Source organism: Grammomys surdaster, unplaced genomic scaffold, assembly GCF_004785775.1.
Source record: "Grammomys surdaster isolate TR1022 unplaced genomic scaffold, NIH_TR_1.0 62, whole genome shotgun sequence".
Lineage (NCBI taxonomy): Eukaryota > Metazoa > Chordata > Mammalia > Rodentia > Muridae > Grammomys > Grammomys surdaster.
Window position 1 is genome coordinate 13066823 of NW_021604564.1, and position 22887 is coordinate 13089709.

A 22887-nucleotide genomic window follows, 5' to 3' on the forward strand; every position below is an offset into this window, starting at 1 on the left:
GAGAGAGAGAGAGAGAGAGAGAGAGAGAGAGAGAGAGAGAGAGAGAGCTAAATTACAGGCTAAGAATTCTAATTAATGACTGTGTCTCAGTGTCCTCATCTGGAAGCCGTAGCGGTTCAAGTCTGGTGGTAAAGTACGTGATCCCAGCTAGTGTAGAGAGGCTATAAGGCCTGAACTGATGATAAAGTTCAAGTTCAAGGTTAGCCTAGACTTCTTAGTTTCAAAATGTAGGGCCTGGGGCCATAACTCAGTTGATAGAGTTTGCTAGCATGTACAAAACTCTGGGTTCCATTTCTGGCTCCTTGCAAATGGACTGGTGGAATCTGGCTATAATGGTGGTGGAATCAGGTGGATCAGAATTTCAAGGCCATCTTTGGCTCCATACTGAGTTTGATGTTAGCTGCAAATATATGAGGCCAAGTCTCAAAGCAAATAAACAAAAATGACAACAACAAAATAAAATATAAAAGCAAAGACTGAGGTTATAGCCCAATGAATTTGCCTATCACACCTGTGGTCCTAGATTCAATTCCCCACACCACAAAACAACAACAATGGGCACCACCCACTTGTCAGAATTGTGAGACTTAAATATGCCATTTGTAGAAGATGCTGAGAACAGTCCTCAGCACATAAGTGGTCATGAAATGTTAGTTATTACTGCAATTTTTATTATAACGACTAATCAAATTGCCTTTATCAGCACTTGCTGAAAAGTAGCATTTTCTTCCAGGGAATGGCCTGCCTTTTGATATGTAGTTATATTTTATTATGAAATAATGTAAACTACTCTAGCTTGGAATTAAATTCTCTTCTGTGCTTTCCAGTAAAGGTTAAGATCTGAATAAAGGCATGTGTAGGCAAGAGGGATTGTAACTTTGTAAATGTCAGTGATTTGCTTTCTTCTCCTTAGAGTGCATAGCCGTCTTCCACACTGCCCACCCTGGCTTTAAGAGCAGCTAAGCAAACATAAGAGGGAGAATTAAGCCAGCTCCTGTCTGTCTGCTCGTGTATCTGTAACATGATTATTAGGGACAGTGTTCCTTCCTTGTGGCCTTACACATAGCCACACCTTGATATCCTGACACACTGAGAGGCTTCATGAATGTCCTTAGGGATGAGAATACTATAGGGACTTGCTTTATGACAAGTGGGGATACTATAGTGACAGCTTTATGTGTTTGGCCTTGCTCTAACAGGGCTGAGAGGTGATGATAGCACTGACTGTAACAGCTCATTGAGATGGAGAGTAAATTATGTTTGCTAGGCCTTTGCTTCTACAGTCTTATCCTTTCTACATTTTTCTTTTCTTTTCTCCTACATTTTCTACACAAGTGATAGAGGACTTGGCATGGAACACCGACCTTACTCAGTAGCTACAGCTAGGAGTTATAGTAGGGGTGGTATCAAGTGCTAGGAAATACTTAGGTACATATTTCACTGCCTCTCCACACGAGGAACATTTGTAACCAATCAGAGGAGAGACATGTCTAAGGGAGCAGCACTAAGAAGCTCCATGGAGGTCTACATGATGCAGGGGGAGGGAGTACGTCATGGAAGGCTGCACGAGGATGCAGCATGGGCTTCCAGAGACAGGCTTGTTTGCTATGGAATGACCAATGGGATGGCAAACAGGCGTTGTTATCTATAGTTGGAGACAGAACCCATTGAGCTGTCCTGGGGATGTAGTCCTGGCTGAGGCTCCAGGTAGTAATAGCAAAGAATGACAAGACATGGGGCTAGTGACAAGTTGGGTCTGACAGTAGCAGGACCTTGGCTTCAGTGTGAACCACATTGGCTGTGCCATGATGAGAAATATTTATGTAAGAAGGCCAGTGCTGTGTTCAAGTTGAAAGAAGCAAGCACTGACTAAAGTGGTGTCCCAGGGAGAGGAGGTTGAGTCTACTTCATGGAGTGGAGTGGGTGGGTAAGCAGACATTTGCAGGTCAGATCATTAGCATTTAGTGAACAAAACGAGGAGTTGGGGAGATGGCCAGAGGCAGAGCCTATGAGAGGATTGATTGCTGTAATGGATGATGACCGTTTCCACTAACGCTGGTGGTCAGCAAGGTAAATAGCTCCTGAGGGAAGAGCAAGACAGCATTGAGGAGAGGCCACGAAGCACAAGGACTGAATTCAAGCTCCATCCTTAGATGAAGTTATTTGCTGTTCCTGCCAGAGTGCAGGCAAGAGCTAGACACTTGTCCCATTTATGCTGTGCCACAGGGACAGAAGTAGCTCTTCAATTCTGTCGTGCTCTACCTGCACTAGGATTCGGGTATTTGGGAAAATGGGGAGAAAGCTTTTGAGGGATCTGAAGAAGTTCTACTTCAATTGCATTGTTGGTTAGATCCTTCTTCTGTCACTTCCTGGAGATATGGATTCTAAGATAATTCTGTAATAAGTTGGCTCTATGGTCATTAATATGAGATTCTGAATATACATACTTTTTGACTACAAATATACATACGTACTCTTCTCCATGTGGTTGCCTCCTCAGTGAGATTCCTTAGTTCCTTTGACCTTTGCTTCTGAGACCTTTGGATGTGTCCAGTAGAAGGCTTTTCTCTCCTTCAGCCATTGGAACTAAGGTCTCTGTAGGGAGCCTATTGTCACTGATTGGCTGAGTCATATGTCCATCAGTAGATGATTCAGGAAGAGGGAAGGGCCTCTAAAGTCAGCTGTCCAGATACTCTCAGAAACTAGCCATTAGTCTCACCACTAAGAAGGATATGGGGAGACCTGGCATCCTGTCCTCCTCAACCTTTGATTGACTCCCAGACTCCTTAAGCAGCCAGCAGTCACCATCCTGCGTCTGTCCCTTCCTCTCCTTCCTCTTCCTCTTTTCTTCTTCCGTGCTATTCTGTGGTCCAGACTGGTCTCAAATGTCTGTCATTCAATGTCCTGAGTGCCGGGATAATAATTCTGAGCTACCATGGCTAGACTCCTCTTTCTTTTGTTCATGCTTATTTTCTAGTTGAAATATTTCAAGCAAATGAAATACTTCCAAACATGTTGCAGAAACATCACTGAGCAAACAAACTACAGGGAAACACAGCTTAGAAACAAACATCAGCTGCTATCGTTTATGGCCTCTTTCCCCCCTCTTTTCTTCATTTCTTTCTAATCTTGGTCTAGATGGTTTAGTTTAACAAACTAAAATTTTCTCCTGAGGGCTCCTGGGTGGCCTTGACTGAGTCTTTGCTCTGGTTGTTGGTTCTGAGCTGCTGTTTTCTAGTGGCTTCCTCTTGTCCATTCTGTACTTGTACAGACCAGGTGGGCATGACTGGAATCTGGCATCTTCTGTTCTTTGCTCATCTTTTGTTTGTTTGTTCCTGTCTTTCCTTTTTGATTCTGTAAGAGGAATTAATATGTACTCTAGGTTTTTTTCAGTAACCAAAATTTTCTGTTTCTGATTTTTGTCAGAAACATACGTGAGTGTATGTGTGCTGCCATGTATGCGGGCACATACACTTATGTGCCTATGTGTGTGGAAGTCAGAGGTTGACATTGAGTAGCTTACTGATTACTCATGTTGTTAAAACAGGTGGATCTCTGGGTTCTAGGCCAGCCTGGTCTTCAGAGCAAGTTCCAGGACAACCATAGCTATACAGGGAAACCTTGTCTTGAAAACTAACAAACAACAAAACAAACAAACAAACAAACAAACATTTCTTCCCTGGAGATGATGTGAAACAATATCTACTCCTCCTCCCAAGATCTCAATGATGAACCAAGGCATGATTCTGTGCAGAGTTCACTGGGAAACCAATGAATGTATTGTGCTCCTACACGGAACCTAAGTGAGGGGTTAATTACAGGGGTGTGGTCACTCCTCCACAAACAGGCTGCACCTGGAAAGCCTTACTCAACAAGGGTGCGGACTTTCCATGCATAGGCAGACAACTGGAGACTGCACTCTGGTTTTTGCCAGCCTCTGTGTACTCTAGGTCTTCCCCCTGGCCAAGTCCAGCATGATAGGTGGAAAAAACAGCAGAGTTCAGGCAAGACTCTTGTGCCCTACTCTGAGCATTTATAAGGGTGGAAGTGAGGGCCATAGACTGTCATCCAGACTAGCTGGGATTATCCTTTGCATATGGGCACAGCTGAACTCCTCAACATGACCATTGCTTGGCTCAGAGGATAGTTACATAGGATACTTGCCTTGAATCAGAATCTATTGTTTGACCCCAGAGTTTTCTAGTTTAACAAGTATAGCTAACCAGCTTTCATTGGGGGTTTCCCATGAGCCTCCTAGTGTTAGGATTACAGGTGGGCCACAACACTAGCCTGGCATTTTTTTATGGATGCTAAGATCCTGATGGTGGTCCTCACAGTTGCATGGCAAACACTTTACTTGCCGAGTCATCTCCTCAGCTTTCTTTGTAGAGTCATTGAAAGACTATAAACCATTGCATTGAGGGAAGGGGTCTGGTTTAGTGTAGACTCATTTTCAAGAGCTCTACCTGTCCTTCTTCATGACTATCAATTAGAATGGTGGTTCAGTAATACTGTGGTATAGCACTCCTTAGGATAAAAGTAGTCACTAAGGCTGGGGATGTGGCAAAGTCTACAAAATACTCTGCCAGGTTGAGAAGAAACTGGACAAATAGCTTTCTGTGGTGTTGATCAGCATACCAAAGCTCATGTTGGCCTCAGGGCCTTCTCAGTATCACTACGGCCCTTGGCTCTCCTGAGCTCTTCTTGCCCCACCCCCTACCTTGAATATCTCCAGCTCATGAGCTTCCCTTCCCCCAGCTTCTCCTTCCTATAGAACCCTGCCATTTTGGTTGGTTTTCCTTTGTCCTCTCTTGCTCCTCTCCCTCTTGCCCTTCCTGCATCATGCTGGCCATGTTTAGTGTGTAATTTTCTCTCCCTGCTCTGGACTTTTCCAGATGCCTCAGGCATCCCTCCCTCATATCTATATTATATATTATATATTCCTCATAAATTATATATATTATATATTCCTCATATGTACAACAATAATAATTTCTCATATGTACAATGATAATAATAATTCCTCATATATCATATATATTATATATTCTTCATATGTATGATAAAAAAAACACCTTCCCTTCAACCATCCTTTGGAGCAGCTATGTCCTCACTTTCTATACTTTCTTAGCACAACTGAAAGCCCTGGCTTCTAACCTCAGCATACCTAAACTGGGCATGGCGGCATAGATCTGTAATCCCAGCACTTGGCAGATCAAGGTGAATGGTCATCTTTTACAGTATTACATAGTAAGTTAAGTCCAGTCTTGGCTATAGCAGACCTTATTAGTACCCCAAAATGATTACGATAGATAGTAATAGGTAGCCAACTTTTTATGGGGCACAGGGTAAAAGTCAACTGTATTTTATAGGCCCAGGAACTAGCCCGTGCCTCTAGGTTCTCCTACGGTCACACAGTGCTTAAGTTAAAGGTGCCTTTGGTCTGGGTACGTCTGAATCTAATGCCTGGTCTGTTCCCCTCCTGCCTGCCAGCCCACCTGCCATAACATGTGTTAGGTATCCATTAGAGGTAGGCCCCACTCTCAGGATAGCTTTTTAAAATCATCTCCCAACATTTTTTTTAGTTAAATTAAATGGCTAACACTTAAAAATTAGATCACACTTTAAAAAAAAATACCTGGGTTTTCTTGACAAATCATTAGACCTGGCAGTTTTGTACTCTTATGGTGGCGGGGTAGTAATTAGTTCTGCTGAGTATCTCTTTCTCCCCTCCCTGTCCCTGACTAGAAGAAGAGAACTTTTCCCACAGGGTCATGTCATTCCCTGCTCTTACCTGCATAGCTTCTGTGGATGGTTATGCTGGGGATTCTTTGGTTATTCTTTTAAAATAAAAATTATACTTATTTATTTATTTATTTATTTATTTATTTATATTTGTGTGTATGTGTGTGTACATGCGTGTGCATGTGCACAAAGGACAACTTAATGGAAGTTGGTTATTTTCTTCTACTAAGTGGCTCCTGGGGATACTCATGTCCCCCCTGCTTGCTGCCTGCATCACCTGAGCCTTCTTTCTGGTCTGTTTATTTCTTTGAAGAAGCAATGTTTTAGGCTTAGGAATCAGAGGTAAAAGACAGTTTGTGCCTCAAACTTGAATTTTACGGCCTTTGCTCATTCTCCTCTCCACTGCTTTAGATGACGGCTCAGCAGTAAGGGTAGCAATGGCCACAGGACTGTCCCAGACTGTGTGGCACTGACTTGATTTTGAAACTTGATAGAAACCTGTTTGTAGTCATGAACTTCCATAAACCCCTCTCATCGGTTGAATTCCAAATCCTGCGCTTACCTTGTAAGTACTGGAAAAGCATATTTTGCAGGGGGAGAATTTCAGAGGTGAGAGACGAAACCAAGGCAAAACATTCAGGGAGCTGGACATCTTGACCCCCTTTTCTCTTGGGGACTGTCGAGTTCCATAAGAAAGATACCTCACACTGGAGGAACACAATGTATCAGTTACTGTTACCATGAAACTCCATGTAAGCTGGGGAGAAAAGGGTTTATTTGGTTTACATGTCCTGGTCACAGCCCACTATTGAGGGAAGTCAGACCTGGAGAAAAGAGAAGGAACCCTAGAGAAAAGTTGCTTACTGGCTTGTTCACCATGGCTTGCTAAGCTGGCTGTTTTATCGACCACCAGCCTAGCAGTGGCATTGCCAATAGCCTGTGCCTCCTATATCAATTATGGATCAAGAAAATACCCCCATAGACTTACCTATATATACCAGTCTGCTGGAGACATTTTCTCAACTGAGGTTTCTTCTTCCCAGATGACTCTTGCTTGCATCAAGTTAACAAACAAACAAACTAGCCAACACATCTTGTTTTCTTCTCAGCATTCATGCTAGTAAGTGGCTCAGATATGTCAAGAGAAATAGTCTAAAAAGTTAGAGTTTCCTCTGACAATTGGTGCCTTTCTTGTTACCTCAGTAGAGGTACAAGCGCACCTTGATTCTATGGGGAGAAAAATGTCAATTCTTTTTTTATTGTTTGTATTTTTTTATTGTTTTTATTGTTTGTTGTATGTGGGTGTGCACACATGTGGATGTAGGTGTGGTATGTGTGGATGTGTGCATGTCTGTGGAGGCCAGTCATTGATGGCAGGTGTCTCCCTAAGTCACTGACCACGTTAGGTTTGAGACAAGATTTCCTTTCTCTCACTGAACCTTGAGAGCAATAAGCCATCCTATCTCCAGCTTCTCATGCTGGGGTTTTAGACATGCTCTACCGTGTGCAGGTTTTAAAGTAGGTCCTATGGATGGAGCTCAGGTCGGCTTGCATGCATGGAGTCACCTCACAAATCATTCCTCTTACTGTTTTAATGGAAAATAATTGCCCTTTGTCTTTGATTTACATTTGTCATAAAGGTATGAAATAAAAGCAAAGTGAATTTGAGTAGTTTCATAGCTGTGGTTTAAATAAACTTTAAAAAAATATACCATTTAGTAGTTGCATTTAAAAGATGCCCTCCCCTCAAATTCAAATAATTTAATTGCTCATTCAAAAGTAAATATTTGCTTTTGATGATGATAGGGCCTGGTGTGGTGGTTTAATTTTGATTGTTGGTTTCTTTTCAGGACCCTGCAGGGATCTTTGAGTTGGTGGAACTTGTTGGAAATGGCACGTACGGTCAAGTTTATAAGGTAAGAACGTTAAACTGAGCATGGCTTATGTGTGGCATTGGTTTCTAAATGCTGACCTACAGTGTTGTCAACACTCCAGAGTGTCCCATCACAACAGGTATCAAGTGAAATCACACAATGGCTAGCTCATTCTCCTCCCTTTTGGATGCATGTATGGTTGCACTGGCTACACAGGGCTGTGTGGCTTGAGTGTTCCCCTGCCCCGTACATCCATCCCAGTGTTTGTTTCCGATGTGTCAGACGTTGCTTATCTTAAACTTGCTAAGTGCATTCATTCCTTTACTTTAAGCACCGTTAAGCCAGTTCCAAAGCTGGCAAAGGATATCATTTACTTTACAAATATAAGCAATTAGACAACCAGGGCTACAGACATAAATTTGTTATTCGCCTTGGGCACACGTCAAATGAGTTTCTTCATGGTGTTAGGAGAAAACTTGCTCACACACAAGCAGAGGCACCTGACCATGATTAACTCCAGAAGTTGGCAAATGGAGAAAGGGTAGCTTGAAGTGGAATTGAGCTTCCTGTCCTTTTATAAATTTTGCCTACAAATCAAAAAATACCTTTAAAAGGAATTTCCCCCTAATAAATGCTCTATTTTTTTTAAAGTTGTAGGTTAATTCCTCTTTTGGTGGTTTAAAAGAAGTATAGATGAACTGTTTTGGGAGTAGAATTTGGGGGCTTTTGGTAAACAAATTGTTAAGAGTCCTTGAAAACAAGCTCGATGATGTATCCTCTGAATTATTTCCAGGGAGCAGCCATCACTTTCCTAAGTGATGGTGGTAAGGAATGGAATTTCAATACAAATTATCTTTTATTGTCTTGTTTTTTTTTAATTTTTAAATTCCTTCTTGGATCCCTAAACCCCCTTTGATTTATTCAAAACGTTGTAAAAGTCATGCAGACTGCCGTATTCTCAACTCTGCAGAATGTCAAAAGTGCATGTGTGCTTAAGGTATTGTGAGACTCTGGTTATTCACGGAGGCTGTTATTGACGAGGAAGTCACTTTTCGATAACCACATGGGTGAGAGACAATTTCTCCTTTGTCAGAAGCAACTATTTCCTAAAGTGTCAAGCCCTTACAAACAAACAAAATGAAGACGCCATAAGCTGTTCACTTGATGTTCATCCTGCCCGACACAGAGAGAAATATCTCTCAGAAAGTGCTTTTAAATACTTGCAATGAAGATAATTAGGTTGGATGATTGTGTTATTGCAGTGTGAGAAATTGGATTGAGCTTGCGATGTAACATGGCTAACGAAGTGAGCTCTATTCTAGGCAGAAAATGACTCCGGACTTCTTGTCAATGTGGTAGAGCAACAGCAGGAGAGCACTGGTTTCAGGATGGTCTTGAAGGATGCGTCCCACTATAGAACAGACATTTAGGAGACGCTGAAAAGCTTCATCAACTACTCCAGCAGGTAGAACTGCATAACCCTGCAAGAGGCTAGAACAAAGGAATGGGGTTAATATCAACGTGATGGGATCCGGGATCACCTAGGACACAGGCCTCTGAGCATATCTGTGAGGGTGTGTCTAGATTAGGTTAATTGAGGTAGGAAGCCTACCCTAAATTGTGTAGCACCCTTGCATTTGTTAGGGTCCTAGACAGAATAAACAGGAGACAGTGTGCCGAGTACCAGTATCCCTCATGCTTTGCCTTTGACTGGAATGTGGTATGGCCAGCTACCTCACATTCCTACTGTAGAACCTTCTCCACCTAGATGGACTGTAGTCTTCAAACTGTGAGCCAAAATAAATCTGTTCTTCTTTAAGTTTCCCCCCCCAATATTTTGTCACAATAATCATAAAATAATACATACAATATTCAATTATAATACATACAACATTCAGTTATAAACAAGATTTTTTTTTGGAAAATTCAGAATTATCTCTAATTCCATGATATTGCATTAAAAAAAACAATTAAAAATCTCAACAAGTTTCTTTTTAAGGTTACAGCTCTTGGTGCTTTTTATTAAAAAGGGAGATTGCAAAGAAAGGTCATGGTTGGGGCATGTGATTTGGGGGCAAGAGATATGGTCTCTTTCACGGTGATATTTGCTGTTTTGTGGCTGTCACAGTTTCTCAAAATTGAGTCCAGTGAGACTCTAGTTGGAAAAGCTGTGGAGACCTGAGCTGACATAAGAAGTGAAGCTTCTTGCTCAGTTCTGCATTTGTGTTTTAGGCTCCTGGGTTATGATAGGTGGCATTCCTCATAAACAGAGATGGCTGTGTTATCTCAGGACCAAAGCAGTTCTGCTGTTGTCTGAATGCTAACAGATTAAAACACAGCATCAAAACCTGAGCTTACAAAATGAATACCTTAGGCAAAGAAAGCTGGGGACTGACTTTTCATGCCATACATTTATAGTTTCTGTGAAATAGCCACATTGCTAAAATACCATAGATATACATAGATATTTTATAGCCTTGGGAAGGAATCCTTCTACATACAATTGTATAACAAATATTTTCTCTACATTAATTATTAAACCTGTTAATTGTTATAATTCAATTAATTCTGTGAACTTACTTGTTAGTGATCCTGAGCTTCTGAAAGTAATATCTGATATTATGAAAACTGAATAACCTTTATTTTATAGAATGTTGTTCATATTAATTTCTCCTATGAGAGTCATAGTATAATTTTATTTTCAAGTAGCTTTTAAGAACATAGGTCATATGATAAGTAGAAAGTACATATAGCCTTTAAAAGTATTCCTGAGCTGCATCTATATCAGAGACAGATGCATCTAGATTAGAAATAGAAATATTTTTTATAAAAGACAATAAATGGCTTTTCAAAATCACCTGAGTCTCACTCCCCAGCCTAGGCTATGCTCACATGCTCTTCAGAAGAACTATCTTTAACAGTTTGGTTTGGTCGTAGTAATCAAGTAGTGATTTGAATTAGTTTTATTTTTAAATTTAACTACTAGATGGATAGGTTAATAATTCAAAATATATTTTTCACTAGGACTTTTTAATGAGAACAGTATCTCCCTGTGTCTATACCATCCAATCTAAGACAAACCAAGGAGGAGGGGAGAAATGGCTCTCCATGTTTAAGAGCACTGGTTCCTCTTGCAGAGAACTCAGGTTTGATTCTCAGCACCCACATGGTGGCTCACAACTCTAATTCCAGTTTGTGGGAACTGACACTCTCTTCTGGCCTCTGAGAGTATCAGGCATGCACATCATGCACAGACATACATATAGGCAAATATACACATAAAATAAAAAAATAACTACAAAGTAATTGAAAGGGAGGTAGTGGGTTATAAAGGAGAATATGCTTAAAGTACAGTATTTACTTGCAGGAAAGTGGCTTGTATAACTTATGACAAAATAATCTCTAAACAAATCATAAGAATCATAGGTATGAGAGTAGTTTTTCTCGATAGATTCTGTGGTGCTGGGCGAGGAACCTAACGTTCTGTATATTGGCAAAGCCCATACATAAAGCATAGGTTGTTATAGTTAATAAGGACTTAGTTACATGTGATAAATGATAGGCAAAAAGAACAAATTACATTCAACATTATAAAACCTCTCCCAAAATAGACAATCTAAAACCAAACCAGCACAATGGCACACACCATTTTGCTAAAGGTTTTGGGATTTATCAGCCTGTCACCTGTTGGAAATCTAATGGCCTCTGGACACATTTTGGTAAAACAGAATGTATTAATTACTTTTTTCTTTGTGTAATCATGATCAAAAGGGACTTCCAAATGGAATAATTTATTGTGGCTTCTTATAGAGAGCTAGATCTCCATTCCTTCAGGGATGTATGATACCAGGAAGCAGAGAGGCAGCAAGCAGGAAATGGAGCCAGGCTCTGAATCCTCAACCCCACCCCAGTGATACACTTCTTAAAGCAAGGCTATACCCTTTAAAGTTTCCAAACACTTCCCCAAAGCACCAACAACTGGTGCTTCAAATATATGAGGCCATGGAGGATGCTACAATATAGGGTGATTGTTTTAATAAGTCAAAATAATTAGCTACAGTTATTAGCAAAACTGGCCTCATATTTATAATGGATATTGTCTATCTTGTTTCTTAATTTCCATCTTGAGGTGTTACTGTTACTGCAAAGTTGGAGACACATTGTATCCTGGGGTGACAAACTCTGGTAGGAATACCCTGATTCATCAATAGCTTTCATGTCTCTCTTTTCAATCCTCTCTGAGATTAGGAAGGTTAAAATATGTTGGTTTTAGTGCTTAGGAATGTTGAAATATACTGTTAATTGTCAACTTAACAGGATCTAGATTCACACAGGAGATAGGCTGTGGACTCACCTGTCATGAGATTATCTTGGGTTGTTTCTTGGAGGTGGGGAATTGTTTGTTTGTTTGTTTGTTTGTTTGTGTTTTGGAGACAAGGTTTCTCTGTGGAGTCCTAGCTGTTCTGGAACTCATTCTAAACTAGGCTTGTGGCCTCGAACTCAGAGATCAGTCTGGCTCTGCCTCCCAAGAGTGCTAGAATTAAAGGTGTGCACTTCCCCTACCTGACAAGATTATCTTGTTGATTTTTAGTGAGAAGGTCTAAATACTATAGGTGACACCATTCCCTGGCTGGCACCCTGGGCTGTACAGATAGAGAAATGGAGCCGAGTGACCACTTGCATCCATCATGTATTGCTTCCTGATCTTTGCTTCTCTGTGACCCACTGCTGTAAGCTGACTTGATTTTCTTACCATGATGGATCATACCTTGAACTGTCAGCCAGAATAAAGCCTTTCTCCCTTAAGTTGTTTTAGTCTTAGGATCACAGAAAAGGAAAAAGAAACTAAAATGAGAAAGCCAGGGGGAACATGTGTGTTTTCAAAGGGTTCTAAGAGTGTCACAGGTCATTTCCCCCAATCAGTCCTCTGCCAGAGGCTGTTCTCACAATCACCTCTGGTCACACGGATCTCATTAATTTCCAGGCAGCTCATTTTCCTGCTTCTCTGGCAAATGTTTGTTATCTTGCTGAACTGAAATTCTGCCTTCCTGACATGTGTTTTATCTCAACCACACTTCAAACCCTTAGAATCTGAAGCGCAATCTTCTTTCATCAGGATTTACATCCTTCCGAGGCCTGAAGACTCCCTTCCCTCGCTCTAGACACGCATTCCTCTCTTCTTTCCTCCAGGCACCAGAGTCTCAGTGGCTCATGTATATCCAAAGATTTCCATTTTCCTATCTTCTGATCTTCAATTCTTTTTTAACTTTTATGTGAACGAGTGTTTTGCCTGCACTTGAGTATGTGCACCATATGTATGCTTGGTGTTCACAGAGGCCAGAAGAGGGCATCAGATTCCATGGTACTTGAGTTAATGATGGTTCTGAGCCACCATATTGGTGTGGTTGGAACTGAGCTCAGGTCCTCTGTAAAAGCAGTGGATGTTCTTAACCCGAACCCATCTCTCCAGCTCCATTTATTAAAATATTTTATGCATGCCAGTGATTTTACCTTTCTTAAGCTTTTGGCACATATTATTTAATTTCTCTCATAGTTTCTCAGGAACTATGTTCTCACTTTGGGGCCTTTGAAGTTGTAGTACTCTCTGCTGTGAACACTTTGCCATTTCTTCTTTCAATACTCACCCCTTCTTCGAAGGCCTCCCCTCTGATGTTCCTGCCCAGGAAAGCACTTTCCCCACCTACCACTTCAGCTTCTCCCAGGTTTAGATTTTCTCAACTGCAGCAATTTGCTGTATTGACTTAGTGATTACTCTGGATTGTGTTAGTTTTTACTTACATACACACTAAACAATTCAAATACGTAAATAAGGCAAATGCATTTGAGCCTTCTCTCCTTAAGAGCGTATCACAGCATCCTTGTCTAACAGACAGTGGATAGTGATGTGTGAGATGCACAATTGAGCTGTTTCCCTTCATAATTCTTTTTATATATCTTTCCTTTTTCGACACTTTCCATAAAATATTTGTCTGTATGTTTTTCAAAGAATAAATCAAATATTCTGCTTGAGTTTTATTGTGTGTATGTGTGAGGGGGTGAACATGAGCTTTATGTTAACTGGTCTGTCTATGTGATAGGAATTTAAAAAATAGGTTTGAACAATTTTGTGGGCTTCAGGCTGTTGGCAGAATGAATATATGGAGACGTAGTAAAAGTGTGGATTTGTCCATGATACCCTCTGAGATTTGGTTTAGTCTATCTGTGATACATTCCAGGAATCTATTTTTAATTCATCCTGATGCTTAAGGCCTTGACTTTATCTTAAGACAGCACAAGGAGAATGAGAGACTGTAGAATGCTCAGCTCTGCGTGGAATGTATTTACTGCACCCACTCCCCAAGGCTCTGGGATCACTGTCTTAGAAGGGGAAGAAAGACTGTAAAGGCCAGAGGAGGTGGGTGCTTCAAGGAAAGATTGCCTTCTGGATCTTGCAGTGCAGGTGCAGGGGTGAGGGAGGAGTGGGGCAGGGAGGGAGAGGGTGAACTATTGAGTGTGAATCAATCAAATAATCAGCTAATCAATCAGTCAGTCAATCAATGATTGGAATAGATGAGATGCTGTTCATAAGTCTAAGGCATTTGAATGCTCGGTCCCCAGTTGATGGCTGTTTGGGGAGGATCAGGAGGTGTAGCCTTAGCATAGAAACTATGTCCCTGGGGTTGGCTTTGAAGATTTTAAGGACTTGTGCCACTTTTCACTAGCTCTCTGCATTGTGCTTGGTGTTCTAAGATACAAGTTCTCAGCTGCTGCTCCAGCTGCCATGCCTGCCAGCTGCCATGCTTCCTGCCATGATGGTGATGGACTGTTATCCCTCTGCAGCTTTAAGCCCCAAACAACGCTCCCTTCTGTTAATTGCTTGGCCATGGTTTTATCACAGCAATAGACAAGTATCTAAGACAATGGTGTTTCTGTGGGGGTCACTTGAATAAATGCTAATCAAAGTTCTTTCTAAAACTTACTTACTTTGTTTCCCACACTGACTCAGACTTGCATAAGCCAAGAAAAAGTGCAAAGCATCTTGTCATGAGGCAGGATGCACAACAGATTTGAGCCCCTCGTTCGGTGGTTCTATTTGGCATGTTCATGGTGACAGTTTAAAGTTGCTCAAGACCCGAAAATCAGTCAAGACTGAGCAGGTGAAGAAAACACAAAATACACTGTGCAGTTTCCACAAATACATGTATCATGATGTTGTTGTTTCTTCGAGGATAGTGGCATTTGTTTTTCATTTTTGAATTTATTTATTTTTCTTTTATGTTAATGAGAATATTGTCTGATAACTGGGGTGTGTGTGTCTGTGTGTGTGTCTGTGTGTGTGTGTGCACGCGTGCTTGTGCACGCGAATGCACATACATATTTGGTGCTCATGGAGGCCAGAAGAGGTTGTCAGATTATTTGGAGCTGGAGTTAAGGATACTTGTCTGCTGCCATGGGGTGCTGGGAATGGAATCTGGGTCCCTTGCAAATGCAGTAAGTACTCTTAGCCACTGAGCCGTCTCTTCAGCTCAGACATTTATTTTGTTTTGCTTTTCTATAAAAACTTTCAATAAAAAGAATACACCCTTTTACAGATTTGAGTAACAGTGAAACACATCTCTGTGCCTTGTGTAGGAATGAGAAGAAGTAGAAGCAGTTCCCACTCTTAAGAAGGATTCAGCCACATGACCTACTCAGGATGCTGAGTGCCCACTTTGTGACTCTTGTAATTTAAACTAAAGCTATGGTCCCATTTTATAGGGAGAAAATGCCATTACTAACTCACATCTTACTTATTCTAGGGCAGGCTTTCTCAGCCTTTAGCACTCTAGAAATTCTTTGTTATGACAGCTATTCTGGGTATTAAAGAAGGTTTATCAGTGTCCTTCACCTCTAAGTCACAAGATACTAGTGCTATCTCCAAGACTTGAAAATCAGAGAGCTTCCAGACTCTACCAAACATTCTGAGAAACAGAATCTTCCACAGTTGAGAGCCATTGCTCAGGGAGCAGAGCTCTAAAGTGATGCACAGAGACAGAGGGATTGCGCCACATGGAGCAGAATGCAGGCCTGGACTGGAAAGATGAGGAAAGGTGTGCAGATGCTGAGGACTCGTGTTGACATGCTACACTGGGAGGGTCGTTTAGCATCTTTTGTAGATGGAAAGGATTTTGGAGCAGTACTGAGCTAGGTTCAAAGTATGTCTCTGCCGTGTTCTACTTGTGTGAAGAGAACCAACTTAGTTATTCTGATTCTCCATTATTGGTCATGCAGGATAAGGAGGGTCTGAAAATCTGTGTGTAAACTCCCTGGAAGCCCTGTGTTCCTGACACAGCAGCTGATCAGCCAAATTTTCTTCTTTCTAAACATGCGTGCAGATCTTTACATGATCTTGATTTTAGAGAATATTTTATAAGCTGAGAGACACATTCATAGAGAAACAAAGCCAGAAGCACACATGTTATGCTTTGCATTCAGTGTTTAACTAGTGTCTGAGCTGCTCAGGGCACCATTATTTGAATTGAATTCAAGAGTCAATGCATTTAATAATTGTCATTTATGTATTACGATGCATCTTGAATATTTATCTATTGTATGTGTATGTATATGTATGTGTGTGTCTCTGTGTGTACGTGTGGAAGGTATAAGTGCACATGTAGCCATATGTATGTGAAGGCCAAAGGACAGTCTTGACTGTCATTCTTCACATGTATCTGCTTGTTTTATAAGAAAGGCTTAACCATTGGTTTGGAACTCAGTGAGTTCAGGTGAGGTTGCCTAGCCAGTATGTGCCAGGACCTGCTTTCCTCCACCACCCCAACATTGGGATTACCAGAACACATCAGCTGGTAGTTGTATCTCAGAGTTTCATGTTTGCAAGGTCATCATTTTATTGACTGAGCTATTACCCCTTGAGTCTCTAAAACTGACAGTTTCTCAATAAGTCATTAAAAAAAAGCTTGGTCATTAGGGAGAATTGTCATTGGCTTTAGCATTCTAAACTTTGAAAGGATAAGAGCAATTTTTGTATGATATACTTATTTTATAAATTTGGAGGAGGGAATCAATAATATTTCCTCTTAGTTACTAAAAATACCCAAGTCATGAGCATTCCCTGTTCCTTAGTGATGGGGTTTGCGGAAGAGTGGAACTCACTTAGGACTTGAAGACATCTTGCAGGGTTTTCCTGTTTACCTTACTTTTTGGTTTGCCAGAGATTCACTGGAAAGCACAATTGCTCTGATATGTAGGATGAGCCACCCCTCCCCTCCATGTATCTCCATAGGCCATTGTGAATTCATGCTCATGAAAGCATTTCATTAAATATAAACTGCTAGCCATCCCTAAGGCTTGGTTTGCTGCTGTCACTCATTATAATTATAAAGGTGACAGAAGTGGCTCCTGTAGGTGTGGGAGGTCTGTGGGCTCTCTGAGCTGTGTGCTAGCCGGAGACAATGCTCCCTTCTGCAGAGCACTGCACCAGCTACCAGCTGCACTCTCTTATCCCTTCTCTTGCCTCTATAGACAAACACAAGTCATTGGACTGAGTGGAAGGCCCTGGGGCTGTCTTTACTTCGTTGACCTTTGCTGTCCAGTGTCTCTCTCTCTCTCTCTCTCTCTCTCTCTCTCTCTCTCTCTCTCTCTGTGTGTGTGTGTGTGAAAGTTCAGTGACACCCCAAAGATGGCTGTGTGATCAAAGTGTTTAGTGACTAGGGAATCTGCATAATTTTCACTGACCACACCTCCCTGTTGAAGGGACATAGTGATATATTTGTATTGCTTTGATTCACCAGGTAATTTCCCCAATTTTTTAAACTCTGGAGCCCATTTCTGTCCTTGCAAGTAACTCCTCCCAGTACCTCTTGAGCTATTCCCTTGTACTTCCCTCCCAGCTTCCCAGACACAGCATGGATGGACAGCTCCTGAGTCAGGGCTTACACTCTCAGGTGGAGTCATTTTTTTTTTTTTGGTGGGGCATATATTGTTACTTTAGAGATGAGACCTGGCCCCCTTTATTTCCAGCCTAGGATTTCAACTGCATTTATGCACTGATGGTTGAAGCTATAACCTTACCCACCATCACAGTAAACATCACATCACTTGTGCATGTGGCATAACCCTGCCCTCAAATCTTCAGGAAACAGGACAAGTCAGCTACTTCATGTGCGTTGCAGGCTCTGCAAAAGCAGTGGTAATTGTGTGGCAGGTAACACTTGATCTCAAAGGGTGGGGAGATGCATACAGAGAGAGAATTAAAAAGATACTCTTGGGGAAGGAGCAGTGTTAACCAAAGCCTGTTGTTGGTTGTTGATTACCCAGTTCAGGGTCAATGACAAAAGTTGAGCCGGAGTAGGTACAAATGGTTCTTCTGGCTCTCCGTCATGACTGTGTGTATGGAGGCAGCTTAGTGACTTTTCTGTGACTTCATTTTAAGGACAGATGGTTTATGATGTGAGTTTTCAGTTCAGTAGATGTGTGAAAGAGGGTCTGAATAGCTACGCTGCTGGCCATTTTTTATATAATAATCAATAGTTATCATGAGATGTTTTCTACTTCATTTTAAAATAGACTCTGTGTTCAAATATTTTGCCCGAGTGTAAGCTAATGTGCTTTCTGAGCCGAGTTGCAGCTGTGTTGCTCAGTATGTTAGTTGAATAAGATAAAGTTCTGAGTTAGTTCATTAGGATTTATCGTATCGTAAGTCATGGAGCATCTATCTAATGGATGGATTGTGTTGATGAGGTCTCCAGGGTTCCTTCTGACTACAGAACCATTGGCAAGATACCTTGTACCAAGTGCCTAACATAGCATAAAGAGACCCTCTTGTCCTGGTGACATTGCTTGGGACAGCTCTGTTGAAGGTAAAGATACTTGCTCGCTCATTCATTCATTCATTCATTCAGACATCCCAGGTTTCAGCAGGTCCACAGTGCCTCCATGAGTAAAACTTTCTCTTATTTTTGCTGAGGTGCCAAGGATCAAAACATCAGGGCTTTGTGCAGGCTGCTGTAGTGCTCTACCAATGGGAACACTCCAAGCCCATAACAACATGAATGTCTGACAGGAAGTGAAAAGATGATGAAATTTTCTGTCAGGACCAGACAGAGATTGACACTTCTGTGACCACTTCAGTTCTGTGTCTGTCACTCCATGCAGTCCTGTTTATACCCTCCAAACATCATGTGACCTCTACGTGCCTTGCCTCACCATGAGGCTTGCCTCAGCAGGGCTCTTGCCTCAGCACTGATTTTGCCTCAGCATTGGTCCCCAATCAGCCCAAGTCCTTGGAAGCAGCAGGAAACTGCAGCACATCACCAGAAGTTTTTGGTGCATTTCTCTCTATGGTGTCCCAACAAATGCAGCTCAACTAAGCAGTGTAAGGCAGAGCAGTACATGTGTGTTGATGTTGTTAGCAAAGAATCCTTCATCATGTGTCTTTTCATGTGCTTGCTTTAACATAACATCCTCTCTCCTATGTCTGCTTCAGTGAAATAGTCCTTCACGAGTCTGCCTTAGTCTTTCATACCTATGTCCACTTTAACAAATCATTCCTTCACGTGTTTGCCCCAATAAAACACCACCCAACTGATTTTCCAAAGAACCCTTAAGTTTCCACTTCAGGTAGGGGTGAGGGTGGGGGTGGGCTTGGGCTAGGGCTGGGTAGTGTAGCATTTTCTGCTGAACTCTGTGGCCTTGGACTTAGTTTCTGATCCATGTTCTACTGCTGATTTTCTAAGATGATGCATAGAAGTTCTGTCTCCACTCCAATCCCATTTACAACAAAGGCAAGAAGTCTTGGTAGCTGGCTCCCATTACACCCTAAATAACGCAAACAGACTAGCACATCAGGAATTGTAGTGTTAAACCTGTTGTCAGTGCTTGCTGCAGTGAAGAGCTAGGAACTAACTGTGTGAAGGGCTGTCTCCTTTAGGGAGAACACACTCTGCTGTTTTAAGAGACCTGCCCATGGCTGCATAATACGGATGTGCGGTCACTGGAAGGCCACTAACACGCTGAGAACTTTCCAGAAAGCCTCCTTGTGAGATCCAGTCTGATCTGGGCATGAATTTGAAGGAGGTGGTGTGTGGTACTCACTTCATTGCTTTTGCTGGGTATCACTGCCTAGAGCTGTGCTTCCTTTCTTCAAAGACACTCGGAGTGCAGATGGATCCATTGTAGTCATCTTTAAGGACAGCTTCAAAGGCAGTAGCATTATTCAGCTCATTCACTGCTGTATGATCACAACCAGCACCTGACTCCTGAGCTTTCGCCTGATTCCAAACTGAGTTCCCAGTCCTGATGATTCCTTTAGTATCGGGCTCCCCTGGCCCCGCATGTCTGTCTCTCTCCCTCTTTCCCTCCCTTTCTCTCTTTCCCTCCCTCTCCTAAAGATCGATGATGATGATTATGATGATGATGATGGTGATGATGCTGCTGATGTTTATCTGTATGTAGGTAGGTATGTGTGCATGATGAGTCTAGGTACACTAGGAAGCCAGAGGTATTGGGTCTCCCTGAAGTTGGACTTATAAGCAGTTGTGAGCTACCAACATGGATACTGGGATCTGAACTTGGTTCTCTCCAAAAGCACTGTGTACTCTTAACTGCAGAACCATTGCTCCATCCTTCCCCATTTTTTAAAAATTACATTCTGTATATTGTGAGTTGTGCACATGTGAGCAAGCGAGTGAGTGTGTGTGCATATGTGCATGTGTGTATGCATACGTGTGTAGGGTGACACCATGTGTGCTCCTCAGTCACTCCCCATATTACATTTAGAGACAGAGTCTCACACAGGGCTTTCTGGCTGGCTTCCAATCCCCAGGAACCTCCCTCTTCAGCAGGATTACAGCTGTGTGTTAGCATCTCTGGCTTTTAAAGTGGGTCCTGAGGATAAAACTCAGGTCCTCATGGTTGCAAGGCAGGTGCTTCACCTGTTGCACTTACTTTCCAAGTTCTAGTTCCCAGTTTGTGTAAATGTAGGATGGTGAGTTCTTGGATCCATAGCATTGAGTGTCCATGTTCGGTAGCAGAGGCCTGGTGTGGGCCTGCACACTGGCAAGTTGTGATGAGGGCATTATCAAGGAGACACATCCAAACTTGTGCCCAGTGGATGATCACAGCACTGCGTCTTGTGTTCAGATTGAAACGGGCTATTTCCCTTACAGTAACATGACCTAGTTAGGTAGAGATGAACCGAAAAATACAACTGTTTTGTACTGAATCCTTAGAAATATTGTACTTTCTACATCAGAATGTTCTGGACTGTGGTTAATTTGATTATTAATTTATGGAGCTGAAGCTAGCCTTGAACTCCTGATCCTCCTGCCTCCACCTACCACATAGCATGTGCTGCCATGCTTGGCTCTTGTTACTGTTTTATAAATGAGATTCTCCTTCTTTAAGTACACATTTAAGTGTATCAACCACAGGACGCTCCTGTATTTCATATAACAGAAGAATGTTCTTGAAGGAAGGTCTACCTCCCTCCCTTGCCAGTTCTTGTTTTCCTAGCATCTACAGGACTGCCATCCCACTGCCCTGTTAGAGGGACGGCTGCCTATCCAGGGACAACAGATCCATATTGCCATGTTCTTATGAACATAGCTCCGCCTCCTCTCCCAGTCTCTGGCACATCCTGGCTCCTGCTGTGTTCTCCCATGGGTAGCACATTGTGTACATTTGTGCACTGCAGTCAGCTGTACACTTTCCTGAGCCCCACCTTTTCTTGGCAAGTGACCCTATAAACTTAACACCTGCCTCAGGCCTCAGCCTCTCTGGTGGAGTACTATGTCCTTTTGGCACCTGGTAGCAGCTCACTGACCTCACTGTCTGGTGTCTCCTGATTTAGCATGGAGCTCCCTCAGGTCGAGGGCATTATCCTACTGTTCCTCTAGTGCTGCTATAGAGTAAGTGCATAAAATGTCCATCTTTTAAAAAACAAAACTAGTTCTATGTCTAGTTGGTCTGAAGTGCCTATGCCCAGTGGGCTCTGCATAGCTTTTTATTTAATTACAACTCTTTATATGCCTTAATCAATGAGTTTGACCCTACAGGTCATATTTCGTAGGCAACAATACTAAAACCTTGGTAACAAGTCGAATGGTATCGTCTCTTGTCCTAGATATAAACTATGTGACTAAATGCAAGGATACACAGCCCATGTGAACTATAGGATCCTGCTATATACTTCTGGTAAGAGAAGATAGGTTTTCTGGGTTTCTTCTCTACTGTGTCTTTGGGACCATGGAGTCAATCACTGGTGTCAAGGATTACAGTGGCTTTCATAAAAATATGTTTTATTTCACTTAATCTTGACAATGACTCTGTAAGTTAGAGGATATAGGATTGTGCCCATCTGAGCAGCAACAAACTGTGTTTGGAGACCTCACAGAGGCCTTTGTGGAAACCCTCTACAGTCTGGCTCATAGGTTGTCTGGATTCTCTAGATACACTGAGAAGATTTCCAGCAAGAAATTCAGATGAGAGTTGTCCTAAATGTTTGCCTACGCCCTTGCATGGCATTCTTACAGTTTTTATTCAGTAGATCCTCAATATGTCTCAATTCAGAGTAAGAGTAATTGAGTCATGACATTGGATACCTGCCAGCCCAACACTCAGGAGGTTGAGACAGGAGGATCACAAATTGTAGGAGAACATACAAGGTGAGCCTCTATCTAAGACAAAATTTAAACTGAAAATAGATATAGAGCAGTGACATCATAATTTGTCAATAATTTTCAATGTATATTTTTAGTCTTTATATCCCATGTACTGAAGCATGATGGATGCAGGTAACTAATCACAGATTTCTTACTACTTGGTCACAGCCCGTTTTAATATAACTAACAATACAAACAATAGAATTGCCTGTTCCCGATGACAGAATAGGCAACCTGGGCTTGGTCCCTGTCAGCACAGGATAACTTGTATGCTGATCACCTGATGTGGTTGGTGCTTCTTTCTCATGATTTGTTTTTTGGTGAGAGTGGAGAAGGAATAACATACTTCTGGTGTGCTTCAAAAAATCCTCAGCTTTGATGGCTGTTACAGGATGTGATTCTCTGCCCCCGCTGCACACCTCATCCCCCTCCTTTACCCTACCCCGGTACCCCTATCTCCCACCACCCTCATCTCCCAGCCTAAGGGACTGATCTCTTCTCTCAGCTGCAGTTATGTGCTCTTCTGCTCTCCAGAGTGAATTGGTGAATCTTAACTTTTCTGGAGACCATGAATATATTTGCCAGCTGAATAATCTGCTATTGCCCTG

At 42.0% G+C, this 22887-nt stretch overlaps 1 protein-coding gene across 1 annotated transcript in view; it reads left to right on the plus strand.

The window, feature by feature from the left end:
- Positions 1 to 22887, plus strand: part of Tnik (TRAF2 and NCK interacting kinase) — a 399376-nt gene that overhangs the window by 95628 nt on the left and 280861 nt on the right. Inside the window, exon 2 of the mRNA XM_028762118.1 lies at positions 7596 to 7661. Coding sequence (XP_028617951.1) covers positions 7596 to 7661 — 66 coding nt within the window. The remainder of the gene's footprint in view (positions 1 to 7595; positions 7662 to 22887) is intronic.